The sequence below is a fragment of the Theropithecus gelada genome, chromosome 19, assembly GCF_003255815.1.
Source record: "Theropithecus gelada isolate Dixy chromosome 19, Tgel_1.0, whole genome shotgun sequence".
Taxonomy (NCBI): Eukaryota; Metazoa; Chordata; class Mammalia; order Primates; family Cercopithecidae; genus Theropithecus; species Theropithecus gelada.
In genome coordinates, this window is record NC_037687.1 from 10,334,450 (window position 1) to 10,354,870 (window position 20,421).

The 20,421-nt window shown below is 53.9% G+C and overlaps 2 protein-coding genes across 4 annotated transcripts in view; both read right to left on the reverse strand.

The window, feature by feature from the left end:
* Window positions 1-242: 242 nt before the first annotated feature.
* CDKN2D (cyclin dependent kinase inhibitor 2D) lies at window positions 243-2,860 on the reverse strand. The gene is made up of 3 exons (XM_025369153.1): window positions 2,759-2,860; window positions 2,325-2,480; window positions 243-1,197 (listed from the first exon to the last, which is right to left on the reverse strand). The coding sequence occupies exons 2-3, from the start codon at window positions 2,463-2,465 to the stop codon at window positions 838-840; spliced, it is 501 nt and encodes a 166-aa protein (XP_025224938.1). The 5' UTR covers window positions 2,466-2,480; window positions 2,759-2,860; the 3' UTR covers window positions 243-837.
* Window positions 2,861-5,823: 2,963 nt separating this feature from the next.
* The window catches only part of AP1M2 (adaptor related protein complex 1 subunit mu 2), a 17,091-nt gene continuing 2,493 nt past the window's right edge, over window positions 5,824-20,421 (reverse strand). The window contains exons 2-12 of one of the 3 annotated variants that reach the window (XM_025368965.1): window positions 18,484-18,640; window positions 18,175-18,242; window positions 14,658-14,788; window positions 14,403-14,550; window positions 14,181-14,307; window positions 12,627-12,769; window positions 12,157-12,228; window positions 11,299-11,457; window positions 9,278-9,403; window positions 8,790-8,865; window positions 5,824-6,237 (exon numbers count right to left, since the gene is read on the reverse strand). In XM_025368965.1, the coding sequence (XP_025224750.1) occupies window positions 6,215-6,237; window positions 8,790-8,865; window positions 9,278-9,403; window positions 11,299-11,457; window positions 12,157-12,228; window positions 12,627-12,769; window positions 14,181-14,307; window positions 14,403-14,550; window positions 14,658-14,788; window positions 18,175-18,242; window positions 18,484-18,640 (1,230 nt within the window). In that variant the 3' untranslated portion in view covers window positions 5,824-6,214. Of the gene's footprint in view, window positions 6,238-8,789; window positions 8,866-9,277; window positions 9,404-11,298; window positions 11,458-12,156; window positions 12,229-12,626; window positions 12,776-14,180; window positions 14,322-14,359; window positions 14,551-14,657; window positions 14,789-18,174; window positions 18,243-18,483; window positions 18,641-20,421 lie in introns of all 3 variants that reach the window. The other 2 variants (XM_025368964.1, XM_025368963.1) reach the window with 2 other exon arrangements.

The window sequence follows — 20,421 nt, forward strand, 5'->3', positions numbered from 1 at the left end:
GTGCTCCGGGCACCCAGCTGACATCTGGGGGCCCTTTCTCCACTCGCGGTTTCCTGCTTCCCTTCCGTTCCGACAGCGAAAACCGCTGCCCCACCCAGCTCACTCACCCTGGCGCCCTGGGAATTACTATTCTCACCCCTCACCCACCGCATCCACGATCCCCGACCCCCGTCCTCATCCCCATCAACATCCGGGATGTGTAACTCTCCATCCCAGACTCAAAAATCTGAAGCCACCCGCGCTGTGATCATGCACAAGTCTTAATTTAATGGGTAAAAACATTAAATTATTACAACATTTTTTTCCAATAAAGCATAATAAATAGAATCCATTTCTTTTAAAACGCTGTACAAGAGACTGGAAAACAAGCTTCCAACAGAATATGAATAACTCATTCTACCTTCTTACTGATTTGGGACTCTCCCCCCACCCCCTATGCCCGAAGCAACGTGCACACTTCAGGTCTCTAAGCACAGCCAGCCAAGGTCACCAGGTTCTAGGCTCCCTGGAGGTGATGACTTCACTCTTAAACGCTCTGCCCTTGGGTCTTGTCTGAGGCCCCCACAACCTGAGGCGCAGAAAAAACTGAACCGTTTAGGTGGCTGTGGCCTGCAGGAGCCCTTCTCTGTCCAACACACCAAAAGGAGTGAGAAAAACAAATGAGAAACGTCCCCCAAATACCCACACACCCCGAAAACCAACACCTATAAGCCACAAACTGGTGCTCCTCCCCTACTGCGGCAGCGGGCAGGAGAAACAAGAAGAGAAAGTGTTTCTTCCCCTCTCTTCTGATACATAACCCCACGGGGTTCTCTTCCTGGAGAGAGTGACCCCAGATTACAGCGAGGCCACCATGTGCCCCTGCAGGATGTCCACGAGGTCCTGAGCCCCTCTCTGCAGTGCCAGTTCCAGGGGTGTGAGACCCCTGGCGTCCCTGCGATGGAGATCAGATTCAGCCGCCAGAAAGCTGACCACAGCAGTGTGACCCTCTTGCACCGCCAGATGGATGGGAAGTGCCCCGGTGCCATCAGGCGCGTTGACATCAGCCCCGTGCTCCACTAGGACCTTCAGGGTGTCCAGGAATCCAGTGCGGGCTGCGTCATGGACTGGACTGGTGCCGGAGGTGTCCTGGACATTGGGGCTGGCACCTTGCTTCAGCAACTCCAGGGCAATGGCGGTGCTGCCAAACATCATGACCTGTGTGAGGGACAGAGGATCAGGAGGTCCTCAAGGGAGGGGGTTCCAAAAAAGGGGTTACTGGAGAGAGAAGGGTCATCCAGAAAGAGGCATCTCCCCGGAACAGGAAATGCCTGAGGAGGGATCCTCTAGTGAACGGAGAAGCTGCATAAGCCCCCAGGGGACTGTTTGAGATGCAGAGAAAAAGTTCTCCTGGGAATAGGGACCCCCCAAAAAGCTGGTCACTCCCTTAAGAATGAGACCCCCCAACCCAGAGAACAGCCCCCATGGAAACTTTCAAGGAACCTAAGACTCTCCCGCAAGGGACCAAAGACGCCCCCAGATATGGGCAATCACCAGGAAATATAAAATCCCCTCCAGGAAATGGGCCCCCAGAGATGGAGAACTACCCCCAAAGAATTGATAGTCCTCATAAGGGAAAAGAGATGTCAAAGGAAAGCGAACCCCACCCCCTTCTCCAGGAATTAGCCTCCTCCTGTATAATGGTGATGTCACCTCAGAGTACCTGAGAGCTCCCTTCAAGAAGCGAGATTCCAAAAGCAATAATAAGAGAAGAGAAAAGAGACTCCTCTGTAAACTCTCCCAGGGAATATAAGGATGTCTTGCGATCTGACACTGTTCCTCCACTGGGGCCCCCACACTATAGCTAGGATCCGCATAACCTTTAGGAATGAAGACCCCACCCCCAAGTAACCAGATATGTCTCAGAGAGCCCCCTACAAAATGAGGAACCCCTGGAGACAGGACCTCTCCTTCCAGAGATCGGATCTCCCCATAGAAGCCCCAAGAAACGTGAGCCGTCCCCATGGAAACGGTATCCAAAGAAGCTGAACCCGCACCCACGGAATAAGAACCTCCCCAGGGAAAGTGAATCTTCTGCACTCAGAGAACCAGGAATCCTCCCAGAGAAGATGCTAAAAAGCTCTCCCCTCCCCCCACAACCTAGCCTCACCCACCACCCACCTTCGAAAGGGGACCGTGGGGGAACAATGAAAGCCTAGAGAAGAAGGACCGGTTTCCAGTGGGTCACCACCAGGGCCAGGAGACCAGAGGAGAGGGGCTCTGGGGTCTCGATCCTCACCCCGCCGAGCCACCCCCACCCCCGACCTGGGCCGGCCCGGCCTCACCTGCAGCGCCGTCTTGCCGAAGCGGTTGAGGGCGTCGGGATGCACCAGCTCGCGGTGCAGAAGGCGGCGCACCTCCTGCACGTCGCCCCGGGCCGCGGCCCCACTCAGCCGGTCGCCGGAGCGGACCTCCTCCAGCAGCATGTCGACACTGACGGCCTGCGAAGACCCCCGCCCCGCCCCAACCCGGCGCTGTCAGCACGGAGCAACCGGCGGGCGCTGGCCCGAGCAGCCCTCCCGGGACGAGGCCGTGGTGCGCCAGGCTGCGCTGCACTCCCGGCCCGGCTCCCCAGCCCAAGACCCCGGCCCTCCCAGCGGGCTCCTCCCCCTGTCAGCCGGAGGCAGGCAAGGGGCTGGGAGCTGGGCCCAACCCTCGGCCGCCGGCAGGGCCCTGCCCGGCGCCCGCCCCTTGGGGGCCGGGTCTCCCCCTAACTCACCCTCCCTCCTCCTTGCCGGGCGGGGTCTGCTCTGAGCCTGCGCCGCCGCCGCCGCCGAGGCAGCACCCAGGGGGCGGAGCCAACGTGCTCCCGGCCACGCCCCGAACGCCGCGGATTTGTTTTCTTACAAACTCGCTACTGTGTAGCGAATCCGCGTTGCCCGGCGCGCGACCTTACGGCGTTCCTCCCGCAGGGCCTGCGTAACCAATGGCTGCGCGTCGCCGGGGAAATTTCGAGCTCGGCGTGAAATGCGTCGTTCCTGATTGGTCAGAGCTCAGCAACCGATGGGCCGCCGGCAATGGCGGGGTTTTCGGTTTTCAAATGAACCCGGCAGGCGGGAAAGACGGCCGCTTTAACTGACCCAGGGAGAAAGGTCAGGGGCAGGGTAGTGCGGGCTGTTCTGGGACCTCGGCGCCTCCTGGGGGAAGGGAGGCAGGGCTGGGGCCACCCAATCCGAGGTCCCACTACTAATAGATATTCATTGGCCCTTACTACGCGCTGGGCGCTTTATTTCATTCATTCATTCATTCACTGTGTGCAGGGGGCGTCCTGGGAGCCGGACGCGCACATTCAAGCAACTAAATAATATTAGATAGTGTCAAGCACCGTGATAAAGGGAAACGGGGAGACGGGGTGGATGAGGAAGGGATCACCCTGACTGGCTCAGACTGAGCCAGGAGGAAAGGAGCCTGCAACTGCCACGTGGGAAGGCGTGGGAGGACATAGTCGCAGCCAGACAGGGACTCAGGTCTTCGCTCAAAGATTTACTTAGTACCTCCTAGAGGTTCCCGAGTGGAGAGCACGCCAGGAGGCCCCTGCTGCAGGGACACCTACGGTCTGGGACCAGAGACGATAGTTAATTTTTATTTATTTATGTATTTATTTTTGAGTCAGGGTCTCACTCCCGTCACCCAGGCCGGAGTGCAGTGGTGCGACCACAGCTCACTGCAGCCTCGACTTCCCCAGTTCAAGTGATCCTCCCGCCTCAGCCTCCCGAGTAGCTGGGACTACAGGGACTACTGGCTAATTTGTATTTTTAGTAGAGACGGGTTTTCACCATGTTGCCCAGGCTAGTGTTTTTTGTTTGTTGTTTGTGTTTTGCTTTTAAATACACTTCTTTTTTTTATTTTGGGGTTCTTGCCATGTTGCCCAGGCTGGTCCCGAATTCCTGGGCTCAACGGATCCTTCTGCCTTGGCCTACAAAACTGTTGGGATTACAGGCGTGAGCTCCAGCGCCCCGCCAATAGTTAAATCTTTTTAGAATGGTAGAAGCGACTGACCCGATGAGCCTAGCCGTTGAAACAGAAAGGCAGTGAGGGCCTCCCTGAGGAGGTGACATTTGATTTGAGACTTAAAGGTGAGGGAGGGAGACTTGTGGTTATATGGGGAAAAGCGCACCAGCTGGGAGGCACAGCAGATGCTAAGGCCCAGAGGTGGGAGTGTGCCTGGTGTGGTACAGAGGAGGGGACAGCAGGTAGGTGAGGGATCGGGGTGGCAATTGTGCAGATCAAGCCGTGGCTTTTTTTTTTTTTTTTTTTAGACGGAGTCTCGCTCTGTTGCCCAGGCTGGAGTGCAGTGGCGCGATCTTGTCTCACCGCAAGCTCCGCCTCCCGAGTTCACGCCATTCTCCTGCCTCAGCCTCCCGAGTAGCTGGGACTACAGGCGTACACTGTCACACCCGGCTAATTTTTTTGTATTTTTAGTAGAGACGGGGTTTCACCATGTTAGCCAGGATGGTTTCAGTCTCCTGACTTTGTGGCCCGCCTCGGCCTCTCCAAAGTGCTGGGATTACAGGCATGAGCCACCACGCCTGGGTTTTTGTTTGTTTGTTTGTTTTTTCTGAGACAGTCTCTCTCTCTGTTGCCCACGCCCGACCAGGCCATGACTTTAATAAGATAGGAATGACGAGCGCAGTGGCTCATGCCTGTAATCCCAACACTTTGGGAGGCTGAGGCAGGTGGATCACCTGAGGTCAGGAGTTCGAGACCAGCATGGCCGACATGGTGAAATCCCATCTCTATTTAAAAATACTAAAATTGGCCTGGAGCAGTGGCTCACGCCTGTAATCCCAACACTTTGGGAGGCCAAGGAGGGCGGATCATGAGGTCAGGAGTTTGAGACCAGCCTGACCAACATGGTGAAACCCCGTCTCTACTAAAAATACAAAAATTAGCGGGGCATGGTAGTGCGCGCCTGTAATCCCAGCTACTAAGGAGGCTGAGACAGGAGAATCACTTGAACCTGGGAGGTGGAGGTTGCAATGAGCCGAGATCACACCACTGTACTCCAGCCTGAGCAACAGAGCGAGACTTCGTCTCAAAAAAAAAAAAAAAAAGCTGGGCACAGTGGCTCATGCCTGTAATCCAAGCACTTTGGGAGGCCGAGGAGGGCAGATCATGAGGTCAGGAGTTCGAAACCAGCCTGGCCAACATGGTGAAACCCCGTCTCTAATAAAAATACAAAAATTAGCTGGGCATGGTATTGGGCGCCTGTAATCCCAGCTACTCGGAAGGCTGAGGCAGGAGGATCGCTTGAACCCGGGAGGTGGAGGTTGTGGTGAGCCGAGATCGCACCGCACTCCTCCAGCCTGGGTGACAGAGCGAGACTCCGTCTCAAAAAAAAAAAAAAAAAAAAAAAAATTAGCCGGGCGTGGTGGTGGGCGACTATAATCCCAGCTACTCCGGAGGCTGAGGCAGGAGAATTGCCTGAACCTGGGAGGCAGGGGTTGCAGTGAGCCGAGATCAGGACACTGCACTCCAGCTTGGACTACAGTTAGACTATCAAGAAGGAAAGAAAGAAGGAAAGGAAAGGAAAGGAGAGGAAAGGAGAGGAAAGGAGGAAAGGAAGAAAGGAAGAAAGGAGGAAAGAAGGAAAGAAAGAGAAAGAAAGAAGCGACGCTAACACGCGCCCTCTAGCGGCTTTTGGGGGAACAGACTGGAGGTGGGAAGCAAATCAACAGCAGAGGACCAGGGAGATGACCCGGGACTGAGGAATGGACACGTGTTGCCCACTCCCATTGCAGCACTTCAGTAATGTCCCCATTCAAAAAGCACATAGACAGCGGCTAGATTCATCTTTTTAATGACATCCTAAAATTCAGAGGAGGGGCCAGCGGGGCCTCTGGGCTCAGCAGCTGTGAAGGAGGGACACGCAACACCCGCTAAGGCAGGTCGTTGCAAGAAGGCACTCGTGAGGGGGACTTCAAGCCCCTCCTCTATTTCTTCATATAAAATTCGGGGGACGGGGAAAGCTCCAAGGGTGAGGGAAGCAGAGAGAGTTTCTCTCCCAGCCTATGGAATAAGGAAGATGTGAGGAAGGGGCGGGTGCTGGGAGCAAGAAACTGCCAAATCCAGGACCTGCCCTCACACAGACACACACAGCCCGCACCTTCCCTCCCTCTAAAATCTGCATCTGGGGCTGTAGGGAAGCCCCGTGTTCGAGCCCCCATCTCTTCTCCTAGCTGGTACGAAGCTGGTAATCTGCAGAGAAAGAATGAGGAGGGGCCATCTCAGAAATGGGGAGGGCGGCCAGTCACGGTGACTCACACTTATAATCCCAGCACTTTGGGAAGCCGAGGCGGGCAGATCACTTGAGGTCAGGGGTTCGAGACCAGCCTGGCCAACATGATGAAACCCCATCTCTATTAAAACTAAAAAATGGCCGGGCGCGGTGGCTCAAGCCTGTAATCCCAGCACTTTGGGAGGCCGAGGCGGGTGGATCACGAGGTCAGGAGATCGAGACCATCCTGGCTAACATGGTGAAACCCCGTCTCTACTAAAAATACAAAAAACTAGCCGGGCGTGGTGGCGGGCGCCTGTAGTCCCAGCTACTCGGAGGCTGAGGCGGGAGAATGGCGTGAACCCGGGAGGTGGAGCTTGCAGTGAGCCGAGATCGCGCCACCGCACTCCAGCCTGGGCGACAGAGCGAGACTCCGTCTCAAAAAAAAAAAAAAAAAAGGCCGGGCGCGGTGGCTCACGCCTGTAATCCCAGCACTTTGGGAGGCCGAGGCGGGCGGATCACGAGGTCAGGAGATCGAGACCATCCTGGCTAACATGGTGAAACCCCGTCTCTACTAAAAATACAAAAAACTAGCCGGGCGTGGTGGCGGGCGCCTGTAGTCCCAGCTACTCGGAGGCTGAGGCAGGAGAATGGCCTGAACCTGGGAGGCGGAGCTTGCAGTGAGCCGAGATCGCGCCACTGCACTCCAGCCTGGGCGACACAGCGTGAGACTCTGTCTCAAAAAAAAAAAAAAAAAAAAAAAAAAAAAAAAAAAAAAAAAAAAAAAAAAAAAAAAAAAAACTAAAAAATTAGCTGGGCGCAGTGATGGGTGCCTGTAATCCCAGCTACTTGGGAGGCTGAGGCATAAGAATCGCTTGAACCCGGCCGGGCGCGGTGGCTCAAGCCTGTAATCCCAGCACTTTGGGAGGCCGAGACGGGTGGATCACAAGGTCAGGAGATCGAGACCATCCTGGCTAACACAGTGAAACCCCGTCTCTACTAAAAAATACAAAAAACTAGCCGGGCGAGGTGGCGGGCGCCTGTAGTCCCAGCTACTCGGGAGGCTGAGGCAGGAGAATGGCGTGAACCCGGGAGGCGGAGCTTGCAGTGAGCTGAGATCCGGCCACTGCACTCCAGCCTGGACAAGAGAGCCAGACTCCACCTCAAAAAAAAAAAAAAAAAAGAATCACTTGAACTTGGGAGGTGGAGGTTGCAGTGAGCTGAGATTGTGCCACTGTACTCCAGCCTGGGTGACAGAATGAGACTCCATCTTGAAAAAGAAAAGAAATGGGGAGCGGGGGAAGGAGAAAGGACAGCCTCCCACACCCCCTCAATGTATCCCCTATCCCAGCACTTATGATCAACAAGGCTAAGAATGGGGCTAAACACAAGAACTGTAACCATAGCAACAAAGTGGTTTCCAGGCAGTAGATGGGAGTGCTATAGGTTCAGCCCCTTCTCCAAATTCACGACCACCCTAGAGCTGACAACTGCCCCCGTTTTTTTTTTCCTTTTTTGAGTCAGGGTCTCACTTTTGCCCAGGCTGGCACGATCACAGCTCACTGCAGCCTCGACCTCCTGGGCTCAGGTGATCCTCCCACCTCAGCCTCCTGAGTTGCTGGGACTACAGGTGTGCACACCACACTTGGCAAATTTTTTTTTTTTTTTTTTTTTTTTTTTGAGACGGAGTCTTGCTCTATTGCCCAGGCTGGAGTGCAATGGCCGGATCTCAGCTCACTGCAAACTCCGCCTCCCGAGCAGCTGGGACTACAGGCGCCCGCCACCTTGCCCGGCTAGTTTTTTGTATTTTTTAGTAGAGACGGGGTTTCACCGGGTTAGCCAGGATGGTCTCGATCGCCTGACTTCGTGATCCCCGTCTCGGCCTCCCAAAGTGCTGGGATTACAGGCTTGAGCCACCGCGCCCGGCCCCCGCACCTGGCTAATTTTTATACTTTTTTGTAGTGCAGGGGTTTTGCTGTGTTGCCAAGGCTGGTCTGGAACTCCTGAGCTCAAGCGGTCCTCCCACCTCAGCCTCCCAAAGTGCTGGAATTACAGATGTGTGAGCCACCACACCCAGCCAACTGCCCTCATTTTAAAGACCTGCAAACCAAGGCCCAGGGTGCCATGACAAGAAGGGACCATTTGCTTTTTTTTCCTTTTTTTTTTTTGTTTTGTTTTGTTTTGAGACAGGGTCTCTGTCGCCCAGGCGGGAGTGCAGTGGCGGGATCTCAACTCACCGCAACCTTCGCCTCCTGGGTTCAAGCAATTCTGCCTCAGCCTCCTGAGTAGCTTGGATTATAGGCACGCGCCACCAGGCCTGGCTAATTTTTGTGTTTTTAGTAGAAACAAGGTTTCACCATGTTGGCCAGGTTGGTCTCCACCCGCTTTGGCCTCCCAAAGTGCTGGGATTACACGCGTGAACCACCACACCCGACCCTCGTTGGTTTTCTGAGCTAGAATGTGGTGAAACCCCCAAGTCCCTAACCACTGCCTTTCCCTCACCCCATTGTCCCCAGGAGCTGGGCTGCCTTACCGCCACTCTGGGTGATGTAGCGAACCCAGGGCAGGGCCTGGTAACCACTTTTCTCAATGATCTTCATGTATCGGACCTAGAAGGGAATGAAAAGAGGTGGTCCAGGATTGCAGGAGGGAGGAGGCCAGGGCCAGGGAGAAAGAGATGGCTTAGGCCAAGGGGCTACATGGCACAGGCTGGGATCGATGAGGGGACATCACATGGTCTTGGCGGGACAAGGTGGCACAGGCAAGGGAATGGTGAATGGCTTTGGAGGTGGAGAAGGGACAGAAGTGAACAAGCCAGTGGGGAATGAGGTGGCACAGGCCGGGAGAGAGGGAGCCCAGACTGTGGGCAGATAAAGGTAACACTGCTCTAGGGAAAGACCAGGCAACCTTCAGAGGAGTGTTAACACAGGCCAGGGGACTGAGGTGACTCGAGCCAAGGGACAGGAGAGAGGGGAACCCACCAAAGTCAAGGGGAGGAGCCTCCCTGCCCGCTTATCTCACCTGGATCCCAGAGACAGTGAAGTAGGGGATCTCAAACTTGACCCCGATGGGGGGCCGGCCCTCCACCTCCTCCTTTTCCACGCTGGGGAGGCCAAAGTGGGCTCGCATCAAGTACTCCTTGCCCCCCTGAGGGAACATGGGGGTATTAGGCACTCCAGGGCCACCCTACGCTCCTGAGACCTTCCTTACAACAACCCCCAGAGCAAGATCTGCTCACAGCCCATTTCACAGACAGGAAAATAAACGCTCTTTAGCCTGGGCAGCATAGTGAGATCCCATCTCTACAAAAGTTTAAAAATTAGCTGGGGCCGGGCACGGTGGCTCAAGCCTGTAATCCCAGCACTTTGGGAGGCCGAGACGGGCGGATCACGAGGTCAGGAGATCGAGACCATCCTGGCTAACACGGTGAAACCCCGTCTCTACTAAAAAATACAAAAAAACTAGCCGGGCGAGGTGGTGGGCGCCTGTAGTCCCAGCTACTCGGGAGGCTGAGGCAGGAGAATGGCGTAAACCCGGGAGGCAGAGCTTGCAGTGAGCTGAGATCCGGCCACTGCACTCCAGCCTGGGCGACAGAGCAAGACTCCGTCTCAAAAAAAAAAAAAAAAAAAAATTAGCTGGGTACAGTGGAACACACCTGTAGTTTCAGCTACTCGGGAGGGTGAGGCAGGAGGATCCCTTGAGTCTGGGAGTTTGAGGCTGCAGTAAGCAGTGATCACACCACTACACTCCAACCTGGGTGACACTCACCAGGGAAGATTCTGATTGCAAAACCCAATCAGGTTTTTTTTTTCTTTTTTTAACTACCATGTCCTGTTTTACAGGCACTGATGATCCACCTCTCCCAAGATCACGGGGACAAACTAAAACCTCTAGCAGCCAAGGGATGTGGGTCACCTGATCCTGCCCATTTCACAGATGGGCAAACTGAGCCTCCTTAAGTGAAAATGGGTTTCCCAAACCCACCCAGCTCAGCAAAGCAATAGTGAGGAAGTTGAACCCAGGGCTGGTTTCTTCGAGACATTGGCAGGGGGATATTTAAATCTACTCACTTCCTGTCATGGAAGTTTACTCATCTGTGAAATAAACTGGCCTGGTTCCTAGCTTGATCACTCCCACAGAATAATCACTTGCATACATATGTACCTCTCTGATTTATTTGTATTTCTTTTTTCTTAATTTTTTTTTTTCTTGAGACAGAGTGTCACTCCGTCACCCAGACTGGAGTGTGGTGGCGCGATCTCGGTTCACTGCAACCTCCACCTCCCAGGTTCAAGTGATTCTCCTGCCTCAGCCTCCTGAGTAGCTGGGATTACAGGCACGCGCCCCTACGCCCGGCTAATTTTTGTATTTTTAGTAGAGACGGGGTTTCACCATGTTGGTCAGGCTGTTCTTGAACTCCTAACCTCAGGTGATCCACCTGCTTCAGCCTCCCAAAGTGCTAGGATTACAGGTAGGAGCCACCACGCCCGGCCTCTTAATCTTTTTTTTTTTTTTTTTTTGAGACAGAGTCTTGCTCTGTCACCCAGGCTGGAGTGTACAGTGGCACGATCTCAACTCACTGCAACTTCCGCCTCCCTGGTTCAAGCAATTCTCCTGTCTCTGTCTCTTGAGTAGCTGGGATTACAGGCATGCGCCACCACACCCAGCTAATTTTTATAATTTTAGTAGAGATGGGGTTTCACCATGTTGGCCAGGCTGGTCTCAAACTCCTGACCTCGTGATCCGCTCACCTCTCAACCTCCCAAAGTGCTGGGATTTCAGGCGTGAGCCACTGCGCCCACCTCCTCTTAATATTTTTATAGAGGTAGGATCTCACTGTGTTCTCCAGGCTGGTCTCCAGCTCCTGGGTTCAAACAATCTGCCATGTCAGCTTCTCAAAGTGCTGGCATTCCAGTCATGAGCCACCACACCTGACTGGGTCTCTGATTTACTCTCTGCCTTGTTCTCATGCCTCCTGGGCAGCCCCTACACTACTCCAGTTCCCTCCACCCCCAGATCCCCCGCCGGTCCCTGGTGCTTACCGGGAAAGACTTAATACTCCAAATCACGACGTTTCTCTCTGGCACGTACTTGGCGCTGCCCACACTGGTCTTGAATCTGGGGGAGTCAGCATCGCTGGGTACAGGCACAGCTATCTCCACGCCGTTGGCCACTGACTGTTTCTTAAACTGCCCCTTGGCCTGTCAGGGGAGCATGAAGAATTCGCTTGCTCATCCTTCAAATATTCACCAAGCCCTTTTATTTATTTATTTATTTATTTTTGAGACGGAGTCTCGCTCTGTCGCCCTGGCTGGAGTGCAGTGGTGAGATCTCAGCTCACTGAAAGCTCCGCCTCCTGGGTTCACGCCATTCTCTTGCCTCAGTCTCCCGAGTAGCTGGGACTACAGGCACCCGCCACCACGCCCGGCTAGTTTTTTTTATATGTTTAGTAGAGACGGGGTTTCACCGTGTTAGCCAGGATGGTCTCGATCTCCTGACCTCGTGATCCACCCGCCTCGGCCTCCCAAAGTGCTGGGATTACAGGCTTGAGCCACCGCGCCCGGCCAGACTTTGTTTTTTCTTTTTTTTTTTTTTGGAGATGAGGTCTAGCTCTGTCATCCAGGCTAGGGTCCTTGTCTCACTGCAACCTCCTCTTCCTGGGCTCAAGCAATCCTCCCACCTCAGCCTCCGAACTATCTGGGACTACAGACACTCACCACTGGGCTAATTTTTGTATTTTTTATAGAAACAGGGTTTCACTATGTTGCCCAGGCTGGTCTCAAAGTCCTGGGTTTAAGTGATCTAATCATCCCAGCCTCCCAAAGTGCTGGGATTACAGGTGTGAGCCACCACGCCCACCTGAAATAATGTATTGTTAATAAGCGTTCCCCCAAGGGCACCTTGACCATGATCTCCACGCGACTGTGGGAGAACTTCTCAATGACAGACTCAATCCAGATCAGTGGCTTGACCTGTGGGAAGAAGGGGGGAGTTCTTGGAGACGGGTCATTCTCTTTTTTTTTTTTGAGACAGAGTCTCGCTTCTTCACCCAGGCTGGAGTGCCATGGCGTGATCTCGGCTCACTACAACCTCCACCTCCCGGATTCAAGCAATTCTCCTGCCTCAGCCTCCCCAGTAGCTGGGATTACAGGCATGTGCCACCACACCTGGCTAATTTTTGTATTTTTAGTAGAGACGGGGCTTCACCCTGTTGGCCAGGCTGGTCTCGAACTCCTGTCCTCGAGTGATCCACCCGACTCAGCCTCCAAAAGTGTTGGGATTACAGGCGTGAGCCACCGCGCTGGGCCCAGCGTCACTCTGCAGCCTACCCCATCCTACCCCACCCACATGTGGCTGGACCCCGCCTCACCTGGGTGCTGAGGCGGTAGGACATGAGCTCAAAGTCACCGTCAGGCGGGATGAAGGAGATGGTGCGGTCGTTGTCAAAGCGAGAGAGCCGCACGCACTGGTGGAATTTTACATCCTCCAGCTCTACCGATTTGTTCTTGCCGCCTGAAACTCAGAGTGGAGAGTGCAGAGTGACCCTGGGGAACAGGAAAGGATCCCTCCCTACCTTCCCTGCCCACCACTATCACCGATTTCACATATGGGGAAACTGAGGCCCAGAGAGGATGAATAAAAACTGGGAGAGTAGAGCTGGAATCCAAACCTAGCATCTGTACCCACAGGGCCTGGAATTTTTTTTTTTTTTTTTTTTTGAGACAGAGTTTCACTCTTGTTGCCCAGACTGGAGTGCAATGGCACGATCTTGGCTCACCACAACCTCCACCTCCCGAATTCAAGCAATTCTCCTGCCTCAGCCTCCTGAGTAGCTGGGATTACAGGCATGTGCCACCACTCCTGGCTAATTTTGTATTTTTAGTAGAGACGGAGTTTCTCCACGTTAGTCAGGCTGGTCTCAAACTCCCGACCTCAGGTGATCTGCCTGTCCCGGCCTCCCAAAGTGCTGGGATTACAGGCGTGAGCCACCACACCTGGCAGTGTCTGACTTTTAAATATGATGCTGAGGCCGGGCGTGGTGGCTCACACCTGTAATCCCAGCACTTTGGGAGGCCGAGACAGGTGGATCACAAGGTAAAGAGATCGAGACCATCCTGGCCAACGTGGTAAAACCCTGTCTCTACTAAAAATATAAAAAAAAATTAGCAGGGCGTGGTGGCACTTGCCTGTAGTCCCAGCTACTCGGGAGGCTGAGGCAGGAGAATCGCTTGAACCCAGGAGGCAGAGGTTGCAGTGAGCTGAGATCATGCCACTGCACTCCAGCCTGGTGACAGAGCGAGACTCCATCTCAAATAATAAATAAATAAGATGCTGAGCCAGGCACAGTAGTTCACACCTGTACTCCTAGCACTTTGGGAGGCCAAGACAGGAGGATCGCTTGAGGCCAGGAGATTAGACCAGCCTGGGCAACAAAGCGAGACCCCCGTCTCTATAAAAAATTTAAAAAGTAGGTGGTCCATGCCTGTGGTCCCAGCTACTCGAGAGGCTGTGGTGGGAGGATCACTTGAGCCTCGGAGGTCAAGGCTGCAGGGAGCTATGATCACACCACTGCACTGCAGCCTGAGCGACACAGCAAGACCCCATCTCTAAATACATAAATACATAAATAGGATGTTATAATGTCTCCTCCTCCCAGTAGGATGTCATCTCTGTAAGAACGAGGGTTTGTCTTTTTCTTCACTGCTGTGTCTTCAGAGCCTAAAACTGCACCTGGCACCCAACAGTCGCTCAATCATGAAACAGCCTTTGCAAAGTCAACCACTGGCTGCAATACTAGCCGTGACCAGCAGATGGAGAGGGAGCGCTTATTTCAAAACCGGCTGCGATTCTCTAAGTCCCCACGTGGGCGGGGTTTGCGACTCCCCTGTGCACTTCTCAGAAGAAAGGTCCCCTAAATACTTACGGCCAGTGAGCTCGAAGAGCACGCGGTCATTGAGGCCCAGCCGCAGCTCTGGCATTCCCGACAGAAACACCTTGAGCTTGATGGTACCAACGATCTCGCTCAGCAGGACGCTGCCGTTGGCGTTGACCTGAGGATGGATGTGGGGGGGTGGTCAGCAGGCATCCAGCTCCCTCTCCCGCAGCCAGGCCCTGGAAGGGGTGCGGGGGAGGTATGCGGGCTTACCAGCAGGTTGACAGACTCTATGACATCAATGAAGACCTCGTTCTTCTTATACTTGATACCCTCAGAGCGCCAGGACACAGCGTTAGTGACAGTGGGTGGCACCCGTGACTTGCCTGTCTCCAGCTTGTTGCTCTGCTGAGTGATGTACCTGGAGTGAGGGCGGTAGGGACAGGCAGCTGGACACAGGGACACCTCTGTGGATCTCCTCCAGTTACTTACACCCACAGTCCAGCCTGCCCCCAGGGGTCCACTCACTCCTGCAGGATCTTGCTGTCGGTGGTCTGCGGGAAGCCAAAGTCCATGAGCTCATCCAGCAACTCATAGACGATGACAAAGTTGTCCCGGATGCTCTCCTCCTCCAGCTCCTTGAAGTATTCGCAGAATACCTGGGGGTCAGGTGAGAGAGACACCCACAAAAGTGTAGCTAAGGGCTGGGCACAGTAGCTCATGCCTGTAACCCCAGCACCTTGGGAAGCCAAGGCACAAGGATCACTTGAGGTGAGTTCCAGACCAGCCTGGGCAACATAGTGAGCCCCTATCTCTAACAACAACAAAAATTTTATTAGGAGGGCGAGGCCGCAGTGGGCCATGAGGATGCCACTGCACTCCAGCCTGGGCAACAGAATAAGATCCTGTCTCAAAAAGAAAAAAGGCCGGGCATGGTGGCTCATGCCTGTAATCCCAATAATGGGAGGCCGAGGCAGGCAGATCACTTGAGGTCAGGAGTTTGAGACCAGCCTAGCCAACATGGTGAAACCCCGTCTCTACTAAAAATACAAAAATTAGCCAGGCATGGTGGCACCTGCCTGTAATTGCAGCAACTAGGGAGGCTGAAGCAGGAGAATTGCTTGAACCCAGGAGGTAGAGGTTACAGTGAGCTGAGATTGTGCCACTACACTCCAGCCTGGGCAACAAAGCGAGAGGCTATCTCAAAAAAAAAAAAAAAAGAAAAGAAAAGAAAAGAAAGTGTGCTGAATGCTTGAAAAAGTAGGCAAAAAAGGCCGAAAGGCCGGGTGTGGTGGCTTTTTTTTTTTGAGACTAAGTCTCATAGCGTTGCCCAGGCTAGAGTGCAGTGGCGAGATCTCGGCTCACCACAACCTCTGCCTTCCAGGTTCAGGTGATTCTACTGCTTCAGCCTCCCCAGTGGCTGGGATTACAGGTGCACGCCACCATGCCCGGCTAATTTTTGTATTTTTAGTAGAGACAGGGTTTCTCCATGTTGGCCAGGCTGGTCTCAAACTCCTGACCTCAAGTGATTCACCCGCTTCAGCCTCCAAAAGTGCTCTGATAGAGGCGTGAGCCACTGCGCCCAGCCTCTACTAAAAAAATTTTTTTAATTAGTGGGGCGGGGCTGGGCGCGGTGGCTGAAGCCTGTAATCCCAGCACTTTGGGAGGCCCAGACGGGTGGATCACGAGGTCAGGAGATCGAGACTATCCTGGCTAACACGGTGAAACCCCGTCTCTACTGAAAAATATTTAAAAAACTAGCCGGGCGAGGTGGCGGGCGCCTGTAGTCCCAGCTACTCCGGAGGCTGAGGCAGGAGAATGGTGTGGACCCGGGAGGTGGAGCTTGCAGTGAGCTGAGATCCGGCCGCTGCACTCCAGCCTGGGCTACAGAGCGAGACTCCGTCTCAAAAAAAAAAAAAAAAAAAGAAAAAAGAAAAAATTAGTGGGGCATGGTGTCTCAAAAAAATAAAATAAGGCCGGGCGCGGTGGCTCAAGCCTGTAATCCCAGCACTTTGGGAGGCCGAGACGGGCGGATCACGAGGTCAGGAGATCAAGACCATCCTGGCTAACACGGTGAAACCCCGTCTCTACTAAAAAATACAAAAATCTAGCCGGGCGAGGTGGTGGGCGCCTGTAGTCCCAGCTACTCGGGAGGCTGAGGCAGGAGAATGGCGTAACCCGGGAGGCGGAGCTTGCAGTGAGCTGAGATCCGGCCACTGCACTCCAGCCTGGGCGACAGAGCGAGATTCCGCCTCAAAAAAAATAGAATAAAATAAAATAAAATAAAATAAAAGAAAGAAACGAGCCAGGCATGGTGGCTCATACCTGTACTCACAGCACTTTAGGAGGCTGAGGTGGGTGGATCACCTGAGGTCAGGAGTGTGGGTGGATCACCTGAGGTCAGGAGTTTGAGACCAGCCTGGCCAAATACAAAAAATTAGCCGGGCGTGGTGGCATATGCCTGTAATCCCAGGTACTCAGGAGGCTGAGTCAGGAGAATCCCTTGAACCCAGCAGGCAGAGGTTGAGGTGAGCCAAGATTGTGCCATTGCAGCCTGGGCAACAAGAGCGAAACTCTGTCTCAAAAGAAGGGAAGGAGCCAGGCACAGTGGCTCATGCCTGTAATCCCAGCACTTTGGGAGGCCGAGGGGGCGGGGGGGTGGATCACCTGAGGTCAGGAGTTCAAGACCAGCCTCACCAACATGGAGAAACCCCATCTCCACTAAAAATACAAAAAATTAGCTGGGCATGGTGGTGCATGCCTGTAATCCCAGCTGCTCAGGAAGGCTGAGGCAGGAGAATCACTTGAACCTGGGAGGCAGAGGTTGCGGTGAGCAGAGATCACACCATTGTACTCTACCTTGGGCAACAAGAGCAAAACGCTATATCAAAAAAAGAAGAAGAAGAAGAAGAAGAAGGGAAGGGAGGGGAGGGGAGGGGAAGGGCTTCCAGACTTTTTTTTTTTTTTTTTTTTTGAGATGGAGTCTCACTCTCACCCAGGCTGGAGTGCAGTGGTGTGATCTTGGCTCACTGCAACCTCTGCCCTCCAAGTTTAAGCGATTCTACTGCCTCAGCCTCCAGAGTAGCTGGGATTACAGGCAGTTGCCACCACACCCGGCTAATTTTTGTATTTTTAGTAGAGAAGGGGTTTCACCATGTTGCCCAGGCTGGTCTCGAACTCCTGGCCTCAAGCGATCTGCCCGCCTTGGCCTCCCAAAGTGCTGGGATTACAGGCATAAGCCACAGTGCGTGGCCTTTTTTTTTTTTTTTAAAGCACAGAGACAAGAAGTCACTTGCTCAAGGTCACACAGCGAGGAAGCAGGGAAGCTGGGATTGGATGCCAAGTCCTCCAGCTTAGCTGAGCCGTACACTCTCTGAGACATTCTTGGTCCCTGCCCTTTAGGGAGAGATGACTTCATAAGTAGCTGATGAGATGCAGAGTGATGGGGCTTTGATGGTGGATGCACAGGGACTCAAACAAGGCCCCAGGGAAGGGCTGAGTGTGGTGGCTCCCACACTTTGGGAGGCCGAGGCAGGAGGATTGCTTCAATCTAGAAGTTCTTTTTTTTTTTTTTTTTTTTTTGAGGCCGAGTCTCGCTCTGTCACCCAGGCTGGAGTGCAGTGGCCGGATCTCAGCTCACTGCAAGCTCCGCCTCCCGGGTTCCCGCCATTCTCCTGCCTCAGCCTCCCGAGTAGCTGGGACTACAGGCGCCCGCTACCTCGCCCGGCTAGTTTTTTGTATTTTTTAGTAGAGACGGGGTTTCATTGTGTTAGCCAGGATGGTCTCGATCTCCTGACCTCGTGATCCGCCCGTCTCGGCCTCCCAAAGTGCTGGGATTACAGGCTTGAGCCACCGCGCCCGGCCTCAATCTAGAAGTTCTAGACCAGCCTGGGCAATATAGCAAGACCCCGTCTCTACCAGAAAAAAAAAAAAAAGAAGGCCCAGAGAGATCTGGGAAGGCTTCCTATCAGAAAAGGATTTTGAAAGAGGCTGGCAAGAGGGGTAGACAGATAGACCAGTCAGCCAATGGGACGCTAGTACCTACCTCTATTGTCTTATACAGGAAGGAGTACACCAGGGAGGCATTGGCGTTCTTCGATGTGGTGGCCACCACTAGGGGCAGCAAGGTTAAGGAAAAGGTGTCATTTATGGAGGAGTAAATGGAATACAGACCCTGAACCTCCACCCTGTCCCTTGCCACCGCCCTCATCTCTACCTGCCCCTGCCCGCTAGCCTGAGCCACAGAGATGTGCTGGGCAACGCCTGTCCTCAGCCCACCCTCTCTCAGCCTGAGCTGCCACCATCGCCAATACCCCCCACACCCACCCCCAGGGACACCACGTGGGGTGGATACAGTAGAGGTTGCTGTGTTTGATCCATAGGAAGTGGACTTCGCCGTGGCTCAGCAGCGGGGCCAGGGCGCCTTCCTCCTCCCTCTGTACCAGCAGAGGCATGAAGTGCTCAATCTTGCTCATGGCCACATCGCCCTTGTAATTGCGGCTGATCAACGGCTGAGGGTGGGAGGAAAGGACCTGGTCACCACCAGCATCCAGGAACCTACCACGCTGCGGGGGCACAGTGCCCGGTTCTGACCCTACTTCCTAGCTGAGGGGCTCGGGCAAGGCTCTGCCGCCTTGTGCCCGTTTCCCGCTCTGTAAAATGGGAGTGTGATGATAACAGCTAAATGGGTCTAGGACCCTCACTAAGCACCAGGCTGTGTTTTAGTAAAGAGTAGGCGACGGCTGGACACAGTGGCTCACGCCTGTAATCCCAGCATTTTGGGAGGCTGAGGCGGGTGGATCATAAGGTCAAGAGATCGAGACCATCCTGGCCACCACGGTGAAACCCCGTCTTTACTAAAAATACAAAAAATTAGCCGGATGTGGTGATGCGTGCCTATAGTCCCAGTTACTCGGGAGGCTGAGGCAGGAGGGTCACTTGAACCTGGGAGGCGGAGGTTGCCGTGAGTCGAGATCGCGGCACTACACTCCAGCCTGGCGACAGAGCAAGACTCCGTCTCAAAAGAAGAAAGAGAAAGAAAGAGAGAAAGGGAGGTGGCCGGGCGCGGTGGCTCAAGCCTGTAATCCCAGTACTTTGGGAGGCCGAGACGGGCGGATCACGAGGTCAGGAGATCGAGACCATCCTGGCTAACACGGTGAAACCCCGTCTCTATCAAAAAATAGAAAAAAACTAGCCGGGCGAGGTGGCGGCGCCTGTAGTCCCAGCTACTCGGGAGGCTGAGGCAGGAGAATGGCGGGAACCCGGGAGGCGGAGCTTGCAGTGAGCCGAGATCGCACCACTGCACTCCAGCCTGGGCGACAGAGCGAGACTCCGTCTCAAAAAAAAAAAAAAGGCCGGGCGCGGTGGCTCAAGCCTGTAATCCCAGCACTTTGGGAGGCCGAGGCGGGTGGATCACGAGGTCAGGAGATCGAGACTATCCTGGCTAACACGGTGAAACCCCGTCTCTACTAAAAATACAAAAAAAACTAGCCGGGCGTGGTGGCGGGCGCCTGTAGTCTCAGCTACTTGGGAGGCTGAGGCGGGAGAATGGCGTGAACCCGGGAGGCGGAGCTTGCAGTGAGCCGAGATCACGCCACTGCACTCCAGCCTGGGAGCACAGCGAGACTCCGTCTCAAAAAAAAAAAAAAAAAAAAAAAAAAGAGAAAGGGAGGGAGGGAGGGAAGGAAGGCAGGCAGGCAGGCAGGCAGGAAGGCAGGCAACTAAAACAAGAGTAGATGTTTGCTAACTTATTAGTTCTTGCCACAATCCTGTGGGGTAGATGTTATCATCATCTCAATTTTACATAGGAGAAGTGAGGTTAGAAACCATGTCCGTTGGAAGCATATGGAAACTGGCGATTGATGTAAGTCATCCTGGGTCCAGAATCCCTGCTGCTGCCCCAGACTTCATTTGCACCAAAGTGGGATTATTTAAAAAAAGAAAAAGACAAAGAAAGAAAAGTCCAGGTGCAATGACTCACTCATGTAATCCCACTGCTTCGGGAGACCGAGGCAGGAGAATCGCTTGAGGCCAGGAGTTTGAGACCGGTTTTGGCAACATAGCGGGATTCCTCTACAAAAAATTTCAAGAATTAGCTGAGCATGGTGGCCTGCACCTGTGTAGTCACAGCTACTCTGGAGTCTAAGGCAGGAGGATCGATTGAACCTAGGAGGTTGAAGCTGCAGTGAGCTGTGATCATACTACTGCACTCCAGCCTGGGCAACAGAGTGAGACCCTGAAGAAAAGAAGGAAGGAAGGAAGGAAGGAAGGAAGGAAGGAAGGAAGGAAGGAA

Bases quoted from the DNA above. Each gene is read 5' to 3' on its own strand.
- CDKN2D (XM_025369153.1), bottom strand. From the start codon at position 2,465: ATGCTGCTGGAGGAGGTCCGCTCCGGCGACCGGCTGAGTGGGGCCGCG. The intron at 1,198-2,324 runs GTGAGGCCGGGC...TCCCTCACACAG, and splicing joins TCGGCAAGACGGCGCTGCAG to GTCATGATGTTTGGCAGCAC.